This window comes from Xenopus laevis, chromosome 2S, assembly GCF_017654675.1.
Source record: "Xenopus laevis strain J_2021 chromosome 2S, Xenopus_laevis_v10.1, whole genome shotgun sequence".
NCBI lineage: Eukaryota > Metazoa > Chordata > Amphibia > Anura > Pipidae > Xenopus > Xenopus laevis.
In genome coordinates, this window is record NC_054374.1 from 64,479,286 (window position 1) to 64,499,020 (window position 19,735).

The 19,735-nt window shown below is 39.3% G+C and overlaps 1 protein-coding gene across 2 annotated transcripts in view; it reads left to right on the forward strand.

Annotated features, from left to right (window-relative positions):
- Nucleotides 1-5,427: 5,427 nt before the first annotated feature.
- The window catches only part of ddx52.S (DEAD-box helicase 52 S homeolog), a 20,198-nt gene continuing 5,890 nt past the window's right edge, over nucleotides 5,428-19,735 (forward strand). Inside the window, exons 1-12 of one of the 2 annotated variants that reach the window (XR_005965674.1) lie at nucleotides 5,428-5,609; nucleotides 9,284-9,491; nucleotides 11,080-11,219; nucleotides 11,643-11,828; nucleotides 12,859-13,002; nucleotides 13,724-13,835; nucleotides 14,818-14,890; nucleotides 16,157-16,360; nucleotides 18,534-18,624; nucleotides 18,736-18,858; nucleotides 19,260-19,410; nucleotides 19,510-19,585. Coding sequence is in view for 1 of the 2 variants with exons in the window: in NM_001092987.1 (NP_001086456.1) it covers nucleotides 5,523-5,609; nucleotides 9,284-9,491; nucleotides 11,080-11,219; nucleotides 11,643-11,828; nucleotides 12,859-13,002; nucleotides 13,724-13,835; nucleotides 14,818-14,890; nucleotides 16,157-16,360; nucleotides 18,534-18,624; nucleotides 18,736-18,858; nucleotides 19,260-19,410; nucleotides 19,510-19,585 (1,595 nt within the window). In the remaining variant the exon portion in view is untranslated. 2 annotated transcript variants of the gene reach the window in all.

Here is a 19,735-nt window from a genome sequence, read left to right on the forward strand (position 1 = left end):
TTTCGATATTCAAATGATTTTTTTTTCAAATTCAAATCAACTTTGGACTATTTCCTAGTCAAAGTACACAAAAAATAGCTAAAAATTCGAATTTTGTGAATTCAAAAATTCACCTAGACCTTTGATAAATCTGCCCCTAAATGTCCACTCTGACACTGTTCAGTCATGGAGCAGGAGCAGATGGTGCATTAAAGTAAAACTTTATTAAGTTATAAAGTCTTTGGACGGGACTAGACAAATCGTAGTCAGACTGGCGGGGGGTTGGTGCGGGCTGAGTTCAGGCAATGTCAGACAGGCTGGTCGGTGCAGGCAGCGTTCAAGGATAGTCAGGCAGGCAATGGTCAATACCAGAAGAATCAGAATAGTCAAGCAGGAAGTGCGGGCCGCTCGCGCCATAGGAGAACCGGCACCTGAAGCAATAAGATCAATGCGGCGGGCAGTCCCTGCTGCCCCACTAGACCACCAGGGTGAGTCCTCACAAAAGGAAAGTAAAAAAATGCTACATTCATACATTTTTTAAAGTGGCGTGTAAATACTGGATACTGGAAGGCACCAGGTATCAGTTTTGACTTGGGTGCTAGAACGCCTATTTCTGGTACTGATAAACATTATATGATACAGTCTTGTAGCTTTAATTTTTATTTCCTGGTCCTTCCACCTGGCAGTGGGCAACCATGGGGTTAACTCAAGTGAGTGGCTAAAATCATGGGATCTTCAGAAGCAGCTCATAGACCATTGTGGATTGTGGATTCACAACTTTGTTCCTTGCTGTTTAAATGGAATCTGTTGTTTTGAGAACACCTGGACAAAATTATTTCAGTAATAAGGGGCAGATTTATTCAAAGGAATAGCGCATTCGATCGAATTTAATTCAAAGTTTTTCCCAAAAAAAAACGTCACCAATTGACTCCAAATAGGTTCTAGGAGGTCCCCCATAGGCTAAAACAGCAATTTAGCAGGTTTTGGATGGTGAATGGTCGAAGTCACATTTTTAAAGAGACAGTACATGATAAATTTCGATATGTGAATTTTTTGCAAATTTGAATCGAATTTGGACTTTTCCCTAGTCGAAGTACACAAAAATAGCTTGAAATTAAATTTTTTTCAATTCGAAAATTCACCTCGATCTTTGATAAATCTGCCCTGAAGTATCAGCACAAAAATCTGCTTTCCTACCCCAGGATAAAAATGAAAGAAGGCCTTTCAGAGCACAATCGTTCTATAGGGATGCCAGGCAGTGTCGTCTGGGGAAACCTTTTTTTCAGGCAAACACAAAAGACCAGAAACAAGCCCTTTTAGTCTTCAAAAAAGATCAGCAATTGAATAAAACAAAATCAGCATGAAGGTGCAAGAGTTCCTCTGTCCCACATAAGAAGAAGAATTTCAAAATTTGGGCTAGTGTGAACTTTGTTTCTTATACTTTGATTCGGGACATCATTAACAATGGATATGTAAGAGACTTGCCTGGTGGTCTATTCGGGGTGCTACGGGGACGCCCATTGCACCCTCAGTGAGGACACCCACTGCGTCTGTTTCCTCCTGCGTTGTCCTCTCTGACGCTTCCAGGTTCGCACTGCTCAGCTTTGTTTGGCGCTTCATAGGGGATGTCATCGCTTTGGTGCGAAATTTGAAAATGAAAAGGGTCTTTGTCTAATGTTTGTTGCTCAGCGTAGGGTCTAATACTTTAGTTCCTCGGTGCTATTCTGAGTGTTCCTAACCTGTTTTTGACTCGCCTGTCCCTTACCCTGTCTAGTCTGCTGCCTTTCCTGACAACTTTTACAGGACAGTGGTGGAGGCGTGAACAAAGGGGGCAGGTCGTGACATAAAGGGGTGATTTGTGGCTCAAAAGGGGTGGAGCCACTGAGGCATGTCACAAAAGGGGGTGGAGCCACATCACGTGATGGACAGAAGATGGAGAAAAGGTCCGTTTCCAGAAGAGGGCCAAGCGCTTTTGTTAAGGGTATTACAAATATGCCGGCAACTACATTGCCGGTAAATTTAATACCAGCCCTGGCCTTGGCAGGTGTTGGATCCTGCTTTGTACTGCAAAATTGGTGTGTTTGAACTCGGTCTGTGGCCTTGATTATCCTCTTGTCTCTTGATTCTGTACTGCTGCTCCCGTTTGGTATCGACTTGGCCTGTCCCACGACCTTGCTTCTTGTTATCCTTTTCAGTACTACGTTCGGTTCTCTTGCCTCCCTGGTCCTCTCATGATAAGACTTGGCAGCACCCGAGTAGTGGAGGGCTTCTCCCGAAGTGAAAGGTAGTTGTTATAGGCGGAGGACTGAGCCACGACGGGGATCTTGATGATTGTTCTGGGTTGGGATACCAGTCGTAACAATATAAACATTAGACCTCATAAGTGACTGGTGAAGACAGACAGGCGCCTATTTACATAGATATGCCCATAATTCCCCCTTATAGGAAATACTCTAGGTTCCTAACATCAGGAAAACATCTTCAGTATAAGGCATTTCCATTCAGATTATCGTCAGTACCCAGAAATAAATAAAGGTATATTCGTTTCCAGGGAATAAAGATATTGCATAACTATATGGCATTTTAGTGAGAGACTCACCTGGAGAAGTCCTACAACACTTCCAGATAGTAATTTTTAATATTGTTGGTGGCTGATAAATAAGGAGAAACCAGTTTGGGAAATCATCACTACAAATGCCAGTGAAATGTGATGGGATCTTTAAAACTTCTCATCTCAAGAGTTGTCGTATGAAAGAAGAGAGTCAGATGTCCTCCAACTGGAAAACACTAAAAGCTACACAGATGAGTTTACTAGCTTATTCAACATGTTATACCGAAGAGATCAAACAACAAGACCACAGTAAAGTATTTGACCAAGCAGGGAGGGACTAAACATCATTGAAGTCACAATTGAACATGACCATAACTATTTTCAAATGGACAGAATGCAATCTTTGCCTTTTATCATCTATCCATGTTCCTGGAGATTACCCGATTTGTCCCGCTAGGAAGAATGACAGCTGAACCAAATGGCATTCAAGAGGATCTCAGAAAAATGGGTTCCAGTTAATATTGATCTAATAGCAACCAGATTCAACAGGAGAATACAGAACTTTTGTACCTGGAAGGAGGATGGTCAAGTTATGTTTCTGAATACATTCTCCCGAAAATTGCCACTAGTGAACACCTTCCCACCTATCCCTTCTCTGAGGAAAATCAGAGATGACAAAGCTAATGTAATATTATTAGTGCATTATTTGGCTGAGGAGAATATGGTTCCCATTTTTATGATGGCCCTAGACATACCATTCAAAATTCCTCTAATACCAAATCTTCTGACCAAAGTTAACCTTAAAGGACAAGGAAAGTTAAACTAAAAAAGTAGGCTAGAAATGTTGTACATTATGTTTTGCGCTTCTGTACCAGCCCCAGGCAACCAAAGCCCTTTAGCAGTAAAGATCTGTGTCTCCAAAGATGCCCCAGTAGCTCCTCCATCTTCTTTGATTCACTGCACATGCTCTGTGCTATTGTCACTTACTGAGCTTAGGGACACACTCACAATATACAGTACAAATAGAATATAAATGTCACAATTTAAGGCTGATTAGTAATTAATACAGATAATTACTACGTGGCAACACAGAAACAAGTGCAACTAGCATCAGAATTTAATAATCAGCCCTGTAGCATCAGCTTACTGTATATGACAGTCCAACCTCATTTTGTGCTGGATAATTAGTAATAACCGGTAAACTTAGCTTCTCAACAGCTGCTCAGAGCATGTGACGGTCACAGACACTTTCCAAGATGGTGACCCCCTGTGACAAGTTTGAAGTCCTGGATCATTGCTGCTATTGAGAAACTGAAACTTTAGGCTGGTGCAATAAGTTCAATATATAAAACATGGCATTTTTAGCCCTATTAATTTTAAGGGTTTAGTTCTGCTTTAGGCATCCATGCCCAGTGTTAACAAGCTGACTGAAGTAATCATAGTAACATTTCTACAGTTGGGGTTGGATTTTCATCTAAGCTCTTCTACTTTAAAGGGCAGATTTCATCTTTATTTGCTATTACAAGAACACAGTATGCCCTTTGCCCTCTAGTCAAAAGATTCTTCCAGGCTCTTACAAGACTTTGTCTTGTACTCAAATGATTAATGTGTTCTCCATTTGCGCCTGCCTAGTTTTGACCCAGACAGCCCTTCTGAAAACAGGAACCGGTTCAAAACTGGACAGGCGGTAACCTTACATGGGCCTCCTGTATGCGGCCAACCCTGGACCCCCTCCGGTGCAGGAAAGGTAAGCCCTTTGTGGCGAGGGGGGCGACATCTCAGGATAGGGTGGCCACCTTTCTCGGCTCCTTTCTCTGGGCAGGGCGTGGGTGGTGACATCAAAGGGGCGGGAAGAGCATGAGGTGATGTCACAGAGTGTCACCTAATTTTCCTAATTTGGAAAACTGGTCAGGCAGTTTTGCACACAAAAGCCCTCACAACTCACAAAAAACTGGCAGCTGTGCAGTTGTCTATAAATACATTGCACTATATTTGATCTGTTCTTAGGGTTACCACCTTTTCTGGAAAATAATACCGGCCTTCCTATATATTTATCTTTTTTCCCTATTAACAACATTCGGATCAACCATAATTTTTACAGGCCAGGCTGGTAAAATACCGGCCAGATGGCAACCCTATCTGTACTCCAAAAGGGCTCATTGTCAGGGGCGGAACTACCAGGGGAGCAGGGGGTGCGAGCGGGCCAGGGCCCCCTGGCAGTCCTTGCGCCACTTCGTGGCGCACATTCCTGGGCCAGTTCCGGGTGTACGGAGGGGGGCGGGGGCCCGGTTGCGCGTCCTGCGCCGGGGCCAGCCCCCCTCTAGTTCCGTTTCTGCTCATTGTGTTCTTCATGCTGCCTTATCTAAAGCTTATTTGCATCCCACTCACAGAGTTTGGCTTTTGCATGTCCTTATAGTTGCCCACTGCCATTGTAGAAGGACCAGGACAGTGAACTGGAACATGACACTAGGGGGCAAGGTGTATAGATTAGATGAAACTGCGCTCAGCCAATTCCAATCAGTAAATGAGTGCTTCTATCCTCTAGAAGTAGATGTACCGACCATCTGTTATATCTGTAATAAATTGTAGAAGAGGAGAGCACTACAGACGCAGATTAACTGCTAGTGGCTGATATTTATTTTAAAGCTGCTGTACACATTCCCAAAATGTTCTGTATGGTTTACCTTTTAATGACAATTTTAGACCCACTTAGATAAATGATTAAATAATGTTCAATGAGTGATAAATAATTTCAATGTTCAGCATGCTGCATGCAAATGAGAAGCTATTGCCCCGCCTGAGTTCGATGCTGGGGGGTAAAAACGAGTGTGAAATCACAGTCGGTGTTGTAGACACAAAGTTATAATCAGCCCATAATAAAAATGGCGGCACAGTTTGATACAGTCGCGAACCTATGATGACCACTGCACCGGATTTCCGGGAACTGCACGTGTGGGATTTTGCGTTCCTCTGCTTGTGCTAGTTTTAAAACATGGACGCGTTCGATCTCTTTCGGAAACTGGGATCCGGGGCCAGGTTTGATTTGAAGCGGTTTAGCGGGGATGCTGAGAAGTTTAAGGTGGGTAAGAATAAGAGTGGCTCTGCCTTTATTGTCCTTCTTTATAACGGAGCCAGGTGTTGCTAGTGTAATCATACACGTGACGACAAAAGTCGGTGTAAACACTGTATGGTAAATGTCATGTTTCACAACCCTGCGTCCAATTCATCGGGGCACGCACTATTGTTATAAAGGGGATGTTGTAACATTGAACTACTGGAGATCAGAGCATTATTTGCATAACGTTTTCTGGCCCAATAGTAATTAGTTATGCATTGATTTGTTTTAATAGTTTCAGCCCAGAGTGAGAACACCATCCATCGCTGCAGAACCCAAACTGGACGTTCCTGCCAAGAATCCTTTTGCTATAAAATGCTGATAATAATAATATAATAATGTTTTTGAAATATGCAAATTATTATACTGGTACTCCATAGCAACCAGCAGCAGGTAGCATGGTAACTGTCTATCAGAAAACTGGTTATTAGTTAATTCAGGTTAATAGTAACTAGATCGTCTCCAACGCTCAACTTTTACCCTGTTGTACATATTGTCTTCCCTTTCAAATATGCTGCCCACCTTTGTAAAATAGATAGAACAACAGAATAAAAACTCCAAAATTTACAGGGTCCGCGCTAAATAAAAGCTCTGGGGAAAAGGGGAAAAAAGGGAAATTTTATAGTGTAGTAATTCTTTATATCGATATGGCTCCACACAACACATTATGGTCCCAGATATCCCTTCAGTGCAGTTACCCTTTACAAATCACCATGTGTGAATATTTGGATGGGTACTTATAAACATTTTAGTTTAATATGTGCACATCAAAGTTTGTAGAAATATAGCTGTATGGTGTCACTTCTTGCTAGGAGAGATTAAAATGTGCAGGAAATAGTGTAAAATCCTTTTTTATTCTATACTCATAAAAACCAAATGGTGGCACTCTCATATAAGCGATTAAAATCAGGCAAAACGTATCTCTCCGTTTAGGTCCGTGCTGTTCCGATTTGCCTTGGTAGTTTTTGCCTCCACGCACCGCTGGCTCCTTCCTGGACGCTTGGAGATGATGTCAGCCGCCTTTGCCTTATGCGTTTCGTCGCTTAGCGACTTCTTCAGAGGCTTTGTGTAGGCATAGCTTCTATTCTGTGCCTCTTAAAGGGGTTGTTCACCTTTGTAACACATTGACAAATCTAACAGTTCACATAAATAGAACAAACTTTTCCATAGAAATAGTTAACAGAAAAAGTACAGTTCAAGAGATATTCACCTCAAAAGTGTCACTGTACTAATCCTTCAGTTCTTCACAGACCCTGTGCTGGGAGGGGGTCACTGACCCCCAAAAACACTACAGTGTTCACTTCCTCTTCCTTATATGACATCACACATTGTACTGGCAGCTAACTTAACTCCTATTGGCTGTGTCTGCTGTCAATCTGCCACTGCTTCCTGTGCTGGGCTGTGCTGGGGATTTTGAGCAGCATTCAGGTACTGAAGAGAAACTGTTACAAGTTTGTGAGAGGGAGGGGGAGTGTGGGCTGCCTGTGTGCAGCAGATACTTCAACTGTGCAGATGGGGGGGGGGGGGTCGAGGTGCTTGGGACCTGGAGTTTTATGGATAATGGATCTTTCCATAATTTGGATCTTCATACCTTAAGTCTACTAGAAAATCATGTAAACATGAAATAAAGCCAATAGGCTGCTTTTGCTTCCAATAAGGATTAATTATATCTTAGTTGGGATCAAGTACAAGCGACTGTTTTATTATTACACAGAAAAAATAAATAATTTTTATAAATTTGAATTATTGGATTATAATGGAGTCTATGGGAGACGACACTTGTTCTTTCCAGAAATATATTATTTTGGGGGGGGGGGTCCATGTATTATTTTGTGTATTTACCTAATAAAAAATCATTATTCGGCAGCTGACGTGACTTCCGGGACTATTTGTATGAGCTTGAGGCTTTCCAAATGAGTTGAATTTTTTGTGCATAAAGTAAAATATTTTTCTGGTATGGATCCCCATATCATGAAAAATATAACTTTTTAATTTTTTTCTATTTAGAGCTCTAAATCTTGTTCCAGAAGTGGAACACTTAAACACTTAAACACTTAAAAAAGGTATCGTTTTCCTCCCCCCCCCCCCCGGGAGAGAGCACAAAATGTTCAAAAAACCTACCTGCCCTCATCACTGCTCTGCCTGTCACTTAGGGCTGCCACCGTACCCTTTTAAAACCAAACACATATGAAATCCACAGCCTGCATGGCTAATTAGCAATTCATTTAGATGCATGATACATGGCTGCACAGAAATCAGTTCAGTCTGCAGCATCTAAATGAGTTGATAATTAGCCATGCAGGCTGTGGATTTCATATGTGTTTGGTATTAAAAGGGTGAGGTGGCAGCCCTACTGTCCCTGCTAGATGTGTAAGTGACACATACGTTTCTAAGCAAGTCAGTGCTGGTTTTGTTGCAATTTTGTAAATAACTGACATTATGCTTAATGCCAAAGGTATTAAAAGATAAAAATATGAAAAGCCAGTATTTATTCCCAGAAAAGGTTGCAGCCCTTTGGCACTCCATTCAGTTTTAGTCTAGGTAGAAGGAGAGTGCCAGAATTGGGAGAACAATGTTGCTCCTTTCTTTTCTGCAGTATTTGTCTGCGTGGCTGTGTGATTGTTTGTTACAAAGCAGGTTTGTTTATATGCTGCGTCTGTTAACCTCTGCCATTACAATTGAGTAATCAACCAATGACCATTCAAATTATGTGACCGGTTACAGTTCACAAGCACCCAATAAATTACTAGGAGGAGGGCAGTATCAACATCCAATAGGAAACAAGTAAGGGCAAAGCCTGGGCATGATGATGTCATCATATAGGAAGTTCTTGGTGTGTCAGGTTCAAAATAGGCCACTCCCATCACTTCAGAAAACTGGTCAGAGAGACAGGAGAAGGGCTGAGTTAATAGGTATAAAAATTAGCTTTTACAATGGCATTTTTTCTTTTCGTTATGGAAAATGGTTTTTCTAACACATTGAGAGCATTGTTACTGGTTTCATAAGATTTGTACATTGAAGGTGAACAACCCCTTTAACAGAAATGGTTGCTATGGTTACACATCCCCTATATTTCCTTAATTTGCTTCCTGCTCAAGTTGGTTTACGTGTCACCATGGCAACCCTACACTATCTTTCACTGTGTCTTGAATTCCAATCTAAAAACGCCACTGTCTATCATTTTGTTCCTTCAAGGTTGCAATCCCTTCAGATTTCTAATCTCCATATACAACAGAATAAGAAGAACAAGAACAGCAGAATAAGTAGTTCAGCTCCAAGGCCATATAATAGACAAGGCTGAAGGCCAATTGCTTTTATAGGGGTCATGGAACTCTGAGGAACTCTAAGTCATGTGTCATTACTGATCAATCCCACTGCTCAAAAGCACATATCTGGAATGTATGATGTTTTTCTTTGTACTTGTCGCAAATTTGTTTTTTCAGTTTCTGATACTCTCTCTGGAAGTTGCAAACAATGGTTTATACTTCACCTTTTCTGTGCAATTTCAACTTCCTACTTTAATAATGTGATATAAATAATTGCACACTTTAGTTTTGTAAATGATGTTATTTGCCATTTGCACTGCATCTTGAAATAATGTTTGTAAGTTTACCCCTTTTTATTTATCTTTTTTGCAGTTAAAAAAAGGCGATGAGAGTAATTTAAATTCATCTACTGCCTTGAAAAGTCTTGATTTTTTTGGTACTGAAGAGAAACAGGTTTCAAGAACAAATGATACAAACAAAAAATTAGATCAAAGGGGAAATGGAGATTCTGATGTCACAAATAAAGCAAGCAAAAGAAAGAAAGATTTGGGGAGAGGTGTAAAGAAACGGAAAATACAAGGTAGGTAAGAAAACCATGGCCCCTCATCTCTGCTTGCATACACAACCTCTTACATGTTATGATATATGGAATGCAGTTGCAAAGAGATTAAAGGGGATAATACTCAAGTAATACTGCCCGACTTTCGCCAGATCTCGATCGGTGAAGCCCGTCGGGGGGCCCCATACACGGGCCAATAAGCTGCCGACACGGTCTGTCGGCAGCTTTTATCGGCCCGTGTATGGCCACCTTAAGTATTTCACACACCTCTCTCCAGAATGGGGCAATTGTGGGGCAGCTCCACATTAGGAGAAAAGTTCGCACCAGGTGACTGACTGCTGCCCTAAACATCATTTAACCTTATTTTGCATTGAGCATGCGGACTTGGGTAATGTATGCTTGGCTGTGTTTATATTTAACTTGTTTTAAATGGCATATTACATTGTAAACATCTCCTCCCGGGTTTTGTGCATATGCTCACAAAAACAGTCCCCTAGGACTGAAAGAGGTTTGTCTATGTTTGCAGGTACATCATTTTCCCCTGATAAAAGTACCCCATATTTTTTGCAGATTGGCAGCCTTATAATATAAAGTTTTCTCTATAGTGCATAGTTAAATTTGGCATGGTCTTTCTGGAAATAGTTTCTATCAGCTGTTGCTCCTAAGGTGTAGACCAGGGGTCCCCAAACTTTTGTACCAGTGAGCCACATTGAAATGTAAAAGGAGTTGGGGAGCAACACAAGCATGGAAAAAGTTCCTGGAGGTTCCAAATAGGTTCCTGGAGTCCTCAATATGGACTGGCAGCCTACAGGAGGCTCTGTTTGACAGTACACCTGGTTTTTATACAACTAAATCTCACCTCTGAGCCTGGAATTCAAAAATAAGCACCTGCTTTGGGGCCACAGGGAGCAACACCCAAGAGGTTGGAGAACAACATGTTGCTCACGAGCCATTGGTTGGGGATCACTGGTGTTAACCATTAGTATTTCATTTGATTTGGGATTCGTGAACGTCTTTCTGTAGAATTATTTTTCACCTTAATCTTCTTTAATCACATAAACATGTTGCAAATATGTGTTGTGTATTGGCTTTGCTGCTCTTGCCGTTTTACTATTATATAATTTGGATATGATTTTATTCTGCAAAAGTAATACTTTAATACATTAAAATCTTAATATTTTAACCAAAATTCCCCAAGTATGTTCCCACTAATCTTCCATTGTGGTTTTATCTCATATACACAAAGGCTGAAAGGTGGCGTAGCCTAGAAGTTTTTTGCATAGTATGTCATCACTGTGGGAATGTCAGGGCAAATAGAGCAATTCTGATATAACTGATAGGCTATACAGATATACATGATTTATTAAAACCAGCATAAGCATTTTCATATTGTACTACACACAATTGTACTGGCAAAATGTGCTGGTATAGTGTTTTTTTATGATGCAATACTAAAACAACATTGTGCAAAAATTGAATGTGTAAGAATTTTGGTTCAGCACCCACATTTCTTTCTTTTTTTTCTATTTTTTTGGGGGGGGGGGGATTCCATATATTGCCTCATCAAAAATAGATTCTGTTCATTCCTAACTTCAACTTTTCTTTTTAGAGTCCGATGCAGGAGACGTCTCTGCTGGAGATGACTCCATCCTGTGGATGTCCTCTCTTGAGGCAAAACTACAAGATGGTAAAGGAAAAAGCAAGAAAAAACTCTCAATAGAGAAAATGAAGCAGCAAAGACTGGAAAAGGTACCAAAGGACACATTACATTCTGATCCCTAAAAAAGAAAACTGTCCAGCTGGAGATACATGGGCCACAAATGGTGGTCCAAGGCATTTGTATGGTCCCCAGTCTGGCCACTGACGCCATCGACTGCCTTGTATAACATCATGTTTCTAAAATCGTGTTCAGGGTCCATATGAATTTGGTTAGTGAATTAGGGCTTCCAGACAAATTTTCCTAGAGTGCAGTTGAAGGCGATATCAGGCTGCTTGTTTACATTAGCAGAAATAGCAGGGGATAGAAAAATAGGGCTATTGCCCCATGTACCAATGGCAATTTGGCAATAGTAAATAGTTGTAATATTGCAACTATATAGAAGCTGCTAATTAATTCACATGAATTAATGTGTTTGTAAAGCATTTACCTTTATTTTATTTTTCACCTTGCAGATAAACCACTTCCGGAATGAGCATAAAATTTATGTCCAAGGCACAGATATTCCAGAACCGGCTGCCACATTCCAACAGCTTGAGCAAGAGTATAAGATTCTCTCCAAAATAATGCAAAATGTGAAAGATGCGGGCTTCCATACACCAACGCCTATCCAGATGCAAGCGATACCCATCATGCTACATGTAATGTTAAGGTTTTGCAGCTTACAGTCACTATGAGATTCACATTAGGCACATTCTTATCAGGAGCCAATTAACCTGCTTTGCTTTTGGAGTACCTTAAGTAAACCCACGCAGACATGGGGAGAACATATTAACTCATTGCAGATTGTGTCGTTCCTAGGACCACAGCACTGCAAGGCAGCAGTGCCAACTATTGAGCTTTATACTAAATCAGTCAGGTAGACAAAGTAGTTATCGATGTGATGCTTTTTGTGGAAGAATACAAATAAATACATTGATTCTACCCATAATTGTATGCACACTTTACAAAACGAAAGTATCTACTTATTCTATTAAGCTTATTCTTGAAGCTTTTTTTTATTTTTTAGTATTAACTTCTTATTGGATGTTTATCATACTAAAGCAGAGACGGTACAGTTGCTTGTTCTTGTAGTTTTAAAGGAACAATTCAGTGTAAAAATAAAAACTGGATAAACAGGCTGTGCAAAATAAAAAATGTTTCTAATATAGTTAGTTAGGCAAAAATGTAACCTATAAAGGCTGGATGTCTAACAAAACAGCACAGAACTCAACTTCCTGCTTTGCAGCTCTTTAACTCTGAGTTAGTCAGCGACTATAAGGGGGGGCCACTTGGGACATAACTATTCAGTGAGTTTGCAATTGATCCTTAGCATGTAGCTCAGATTCAAAAGCAACAGTTATGACCCTTGTGGCTTCAAGTCACTGATCAGTGGAAACCAAGAGAGCTGAAAAGCAGAAAGTAGTGTTCTGGCTATTATGGTAGACATCCAATCTCTCCAGCCTTTATAGATGACATTTTTGGCTTACTAACTATATTGAAAACATTTTTTATTTTGCACAGATTATCTGTTTACCTAGTTTTTTTTTTTTTTTATACTGAACAATGCCAGAATTTGCAAGAAAGACCTAAATGCACTAAGTTGGTTGGATAACTGGGATGTTCACTGTAGCATGTGAATAGCAAGAATATGCCTCCCTTATTTTTCTCTTATATCTTTTCTTTCTTGAGGACCGGGAAATATTGGCATCTGCTCCTACAGGCTCTGGGAAGACAATGGCTTTCTCTATTCCAATTTTAGCACACCTTCAATGCCCAAAGAATAAAGGCTGTAGAGCATTGGTCATATCCCCCACAAGAGAACTTGCAAGCCAGGTATGTGATTTTGTAATAAAAGAAAAAAACAAAAACAAATTAGACTGGACAGAGCCCTTGCATCCAACTGTAAGTTCCCTTATTACACGTATAGGATCTTTTATCCAGAAACCCGTTATCCAGAAAGCTCAGAATTGCCTTAAGGCCGTCTTCCATAGACTCCATTTTATGTATGTAATCCAAATTCTAAAAAAACACTATTTCCTTATTCTCTGTAATAATAAAAACCGTTCCTTGAACTTAATACCAACTAAGATATAATGAATTCTTATTGGAAGCAAAACCAGTTTATTTGGTTTATTGTTTCTGTGTTTTTTCTAGTACACTTCAGGTAGATCCAAATGACATAAAGATCTGTTATCCAGAAAACCTTTACCGTAGTATAAAGGGAAATGCAATCAGTAGTCATGTATATATCTGTTATTTTGTAAATATATTGTGCAGTGGTGAACTTGGTGTGCCCCCGTGTGTGCATATCAGACAGTCAAAAGCCCTTGCACCCGCTAGCAGTGCCCTAATCGCCAGAGTGCTCAGTTCGTATGCAGCCAGCAGTCAACATGCTGCCCCATTATCCTTGCTGCTCTATGCCCTGCCCACATATCTGGGCCTGATATTTTATGTTTCACTGGTGCAAAATTTTTGACTGTGAAAAAAAAAGCTGTGAATAGAGCTAATGGACTCAACACTATACTTGTGCACTAAACATCATCTTGTACTCTAGACTCACCGAGAACTGGTCAAGCTTTCAGATGGAATTGGATTTCGCATTCATGTAATTGACAAAGCAGCTGTGTCTGCAAAAAAGTTTGGACCAAAATCTTCAAAGAAAATTGGTAATTGTTCTTTAAGTTCGCATTCTAGCACAATTTAAATTTTGTAAATGGAAAACGATATTCATAACTGAGATAACAATGTCCTCTTATATTACTGTATATATTGTACTATGCCCACAAATTTATTAACCCGTTGGAAATTTCCTGTGCCTGAAAATTTTTGATCTGATTTTGAAATTGTATTGACTAGAAAAATGTGTACCTTATCCTGTTGTATGTGTTGTAAAGTTCCAGGGGAATGGGATCACCCATGCACTAAGGCCACAACAAATATAAACTCAAATATATCTTCAGGAGGTAAAACGACAACTTAAGCATAGTTTTCAGCATAAAGTAACACCAGCATTCATACACAGCAAAACCGAAAAATAATTAATTTTCCCATTCAGGGTTCAGGCTCACCTAGTCTTGCAAGCTTTTGATCCTCCGCAAGGAGAACAGTTCAATTTTCAGATTTCAATTAGGATTACTGACCTGACCAAATTTTTTGCAATCAAATTGGTTCACAGTGATCATACAATTCAGCAGAAAGTAAACACATTGGCTAATACTGCTGTAACATCTGCAGCCAATGACCAATGTTTCACATGCATTTACACATATGAACTATAACATCCTTTACAGTGTTTGCATCCTGCTGAACTTTGTGTCACAGACACAGGACTTTGTGCTCCAGAATGAAGTATTGCCAGGGTCCCCCTATATCTTTATATGCACTTGCTCTTAATTTATTCAATCATATATGGGCACATTGATGCTGCTGCAGGTTGTTAGGAGCACTTATGAGCGCAAGACCCTTTGTAAATAGCATCAATGTGTCCTCGTTAACGAGGTTTTAAAATTTATTTTAAAAAAAATCTGACAATTTTCAGATAAATTGACAAGTCATTTTATAGGGATTTTGGGCTAACTTGCTAAAAATTTTAGTGTTACTTGTTCTGACATTTTTCATATTTACCTTTCTATTTTGTATTTCCTGCAGATATCCTGGTGACAACGCCTAATAGGTTAATTTATTTGCTCAAACAAGATCCCCCTGGCATTGATCTCTCCAGGTACATGCACAAGAATAGGCATTGATGTTATAAAGTCTTTGGGAACATGACTGATATTGGGATGACAAATTAAAAGGAAAAGGACTCTTGAATCACAATAAATAACAAATTCTCAAAGGTCACAATCGGGGTCTGACGACCGTCAGAAGATCAGTGCACAAAAAAAATTAAGAATAGAAAGTCTGTGACAATTAATTAGTATCCAGTGATAGATTCAATCCCTACCAATAAGATAGGTGATTAACTTAAATTAAAGTGCAGTGCGTGCCTACTCATTTAGTTCATCAACGATATTATATAAAAACCAGTCACTTCCCGAATCAATTAATTCCAAGCCAATTCATAAATAAATAAATATAAAGTGCAAATTAGTGCATATACCCAATGACTGTTGCCCAATTAATGGTAACAATCAGTTCATTGACAATTCATGATTGGACTCAAATAAATTAAGTTAAAAAAGACCAAAGTTCATTAGGAAGTTATACACACGTGCTTAATAATAAATTGATGTTTCTAAAGAAGATTTTTTTACTTTAGTAAAGTGCCAGGCATACAATTGTCTATTACTAAAAGGATAAGTTAATGAGAAAAGTCTAAATCTAATTGATTATGACCAGGGATTAGGTAAAGGTCAACGAGAGAGCTATGGTCTTATAGAAAGATAGAAAAATATAATGAAAAAATAGAGGGTGGAGCTGTCCCAAAACTAGCTGCCTATTAATTTCTAAGACTGGGACACCACAAAGAGGAGGCAGGACAGGGTAACCAGGACTGTGGCCTTGTAAATTAACTTGCCCTGATCTTGTTTGAGACTATGTTAAACCTGAAAAGCCACAAATCACTGGCCCCTTAGAATGGAAAGAAGAATACGTAGATATATAGTCGACAGTAGCAACAGTGGATGAACCAAGCCCAATTAAATAAACCAAAGATAAAAAGTTTGTTAAAAACCAGAGAAGATAGCAACTCGCCAACGCGCGTAAAATAGTCCCAGGGGCCATAAAACACTAATGGAGGACTCCATCAGGCCCTTGGACCAGCAGCAATATCTAGCCCTTCCGAATGTGCTAAAAAGACTGCTCTGCGATTAGTGATCTTTTTGAACACTACGGCATGTATTTTTCTGTGCATGTGTGGGTATCACTGCCTGATCCAATGCAGTGTACAGTGCTAGTTTTTGTTCATCATATAAACAGTAAATGTATGAGCTATTTTTTATACTGCGCAAAAGTCATGTCATTTTTTTCCATGTTCTTTTCATAGTGTTGAATGGTTGATTGTTGATGAATCAGACAAATTATTTGAAGATGGAAAGACAGGATTCCGAGATCAGCTGGCTTCTATATTTGTGGCATGCACATCCCATCTGCTTAAAAGAGCCATGTTCAGTGCAACATTTGCTTTTGATGTAGAACAGTGGTGCAAACTACACCTTGACAATGTGGTTTCCGTTTCTGTTGGTGCAAGGTAAGGTTCACTTCTGGCATTTCTACTAACTCTGTAAAAATAATTGGTCACATTGCTACAGTTGTATCACCGGTTGATAGATGCAAATAGTGATTGCCAGAGGTTTACTAGCATATGGCCCACTTACTATTTACAAATAGTCCCTTGTTTCATAAACAGATGGTGGTCCCTCAGCATGAGCCCAAGCTATGGGTACCAGATCATTTGCTAATAAAATGTCATTAGTAGAGGCCTTGTAACTAGATTTGGTATAAGTGCCTCTGGGTTATTTTGTTTTTTTTTAACCATGATCTGGTAACCATATCCCATTATGAAGATGTGGAAATCTGTTAAAGGTTCTTAAAGCGATACTGACACGTTCCTATTAAAATCATGGGAACATGTCATTATCAAGTATGTGCTGCACCCACAATAGCTCCCCTCAAAGCCGTCCCCATCCCCCGAACCTGCGTTAACCCGATCCTCCGACACTGTTAAAAGTTCATCTGTGCTGTTTTAGTGATGCTGGGGGCAGGGAGATCCTTCCATAGGCTATTTACAAATGAAAACAGGACTTCAGCCTATGGAAGGATCGCTTCTCCCCCAGCCCAGCATCACAGAAGCAATACTGAAGATCTGTTAGTAGTGTCAGCCGGTCTGCTGCACTAAGATTCACAGGGCTGGGGGCGGCTTTTTGGGGAACTATTACAGGTGCAGCACAAACTTGATACTGACACGTTCCTATAATTTTTATAGGAACGTATCAGTATCACTTTAAGCAAGCATTTCAATTGACACTTGAGCTTTGCTTACCAATAAGAAGATGTGTTGCTTTTGGTATGACTTTCTGCTGTTATTTAAAAACTTAATTTACATTGGTGTCGGATTACTGCTTTGTTGAGCATGATGATTATTTTTCAAAGTAATAAAATATTTACGGTTTTGCAGAGCCTTGCACTGTTGACATTGGATTTACGGTGCTTTGTATTACTGGTAACCCATGGATACATTTAAAATGCTGGTGGATTCTACCCTAAAAAGTCTTTTGTGGAGGCTTATTTATTAAAGGTCAGATTTTAGTGGTTTTTGAAGCCACGACTAAACTCAAAAATTCTAAAACCATGATTGACATTGAATTTATTAAAAGATCTAAATTTTAAAAGTATAAATGGAAAAAAATGCAGTAAAAAACCTCTAACGTTTTTCTAACAATTGCTAAAAATCCAAAAAAGTCCAAATTGATTTAAAGTGGTCCAAAAAGATCAGCACAGCTCCCATTGACTTCTATAGGACCTCAACAACTTTTAATCGTCAAAGTTTGGCATTAGACGTTTTTATGGTTTTTACACTTAATAAATCTCAAGAGAGCTTGAGAGCTTTTTAGAAATATAGGAAAAGCTTTAGAGCTTGAGAGCTTTTTAGAAATATAGGAAAACCACAATTGCTTTCGAGATTTGTGAAAAAAAAAAGAAATTTGTTTGTAAATGGGCACCATAGTGTGCACACATTCCCTGCATGTTCTACTATTGTTTTTAATACCAAAAATATGATTCCCCTTGGCTTTTAGACTGTGATTCTGTCCAACCCAGGCGGCCTGAAGAAGTAGAAATGAAAGCCCAGACTAGGGGACTATATGGCAGTGACTATTTTAAGCATGTTTTTATATATCTTGAACCTTGTTATGAGCTGAGATGCATTAGACCAAATGTTTAACTGCAAATGGGGGCTCAAAAGACATTTTTGAATATCTCTGCTCACCCTTCCCAGTTAAACAAATACAAAGCAGCCACTTATGTCATAAAGACGATAATCTGCAATTACTGAGTATATTGGATTATTATCAAATTGTCATTTGTGACAGAATTTATTATATTACTAGGATAATTTATAACTAAATAATAATGTATAATATACTTTATTAACAAAGTAAAATATGTGCTTATTGTTTTGGAATTATGTAAGACCTTAATTATAGAGGAAGCAGACCCTGCTATAGGGCCCAGGACATATCAGGCGCCAGGTAACACAAAAAATAAGACCTTTTTAAGAAACATCTGGTCATTCAAAGTTTATGGAGGCCCACGCATCACTGCTTGTTAAAACTTTTTTTTAGGTTATTCAAGTATTTCTTTTATCCTTGCTTGCCTTGTGTCCGTTGCGTCACATTGCTGATAGTGTTTGTTTTTATCAACAGGAACTCTGCAGTGGAGACTGTAGAACAGTCGCTGTTATTTGTCGGATCAGAAACAGGCAAGCTTTTGGCTATGAGGGACCTCGTTAAAAAGGTATAGCATGTCTGTTAAACCTATGGTAGATGTTAACACTCAAGTACATTATTAGAAAATGGGGCTAGAAAAGCCTTTCAGAACCTGACTTTAATTCCATTCTGCCTATAGGGCTTCGCTCCACCAGTACTGGTGTTTGTACAGTCTATCGAACGGGCAAAGGAGCTGTTTCATGAACTCATTTATGAAGGAATCAATGTGGATGTTATACACGCAGAAAGAACGCAGCAGCAGGTATCAACATACACCGGCAACTCTCAACAATTTTATAGGCCATCAACTAGGACACAACTAGATGATATTAATTTGCACTGATAGGGAGCAGGATTGCTTTCTAAATATGACAGATTTCAGCTGGTTTCTTGGCTTTCCATGTCTTTTTGCACCTCCTTTTCTTCGTGTTCAATACTTATTCTCTGCTCATTCCACTTTACTACACATAACTTAATTTATGGATTTTTTTTGTCTTGAGTTCTTTGTATGCATGGTTTACTTGGGTTGTTACTGACATTTGGTGTAAATTTGATGTCAGTAGCCATCGTTGAGAAACAATGTGTTCAGTACTTATTTTTTCCACTGTAAGTCAGCTATAAATATTAAAGTATTTAAGCATATTATTATTTCTGTTTCACCAGAGAGACAACGTTATTCAGAGTTTCAGAGAAGGGAAAATCTGGGTTCTTATTTGCACAGCCTTGCTAGCAAGAGGAATTGATTTTAAAGGTGTTAATATGGTCATCAACTATGATTTCCCTGCTGGCGCCGTGGAGTACATACACCGAATAGGTAAGGTAGAAACAGGCTATTAAACACTAGGGATTGTTCTGTTAATTTCAATTTTGCCTGATGAAGTTTGAGAATTTTTTTTTTCTTTTTATTAAATAGGGCGAACTGGTCGAGCCGGCCACAAGGGTAAAGCAGTCAGTTTCTTTACTGAGGATGATAAGCCTATGCTTCGCAGGTAAATTACACCAAATATGTCACAGACTGATCTGTTTTCACATGGAAGAACTTTTTATTCATGTCTTACATTAATATTTAGAGGTGTTAGTACAAATAATTGCAGTGCATAATTGGGCTGCACACAGAATATACACATAGATAGGAGCAG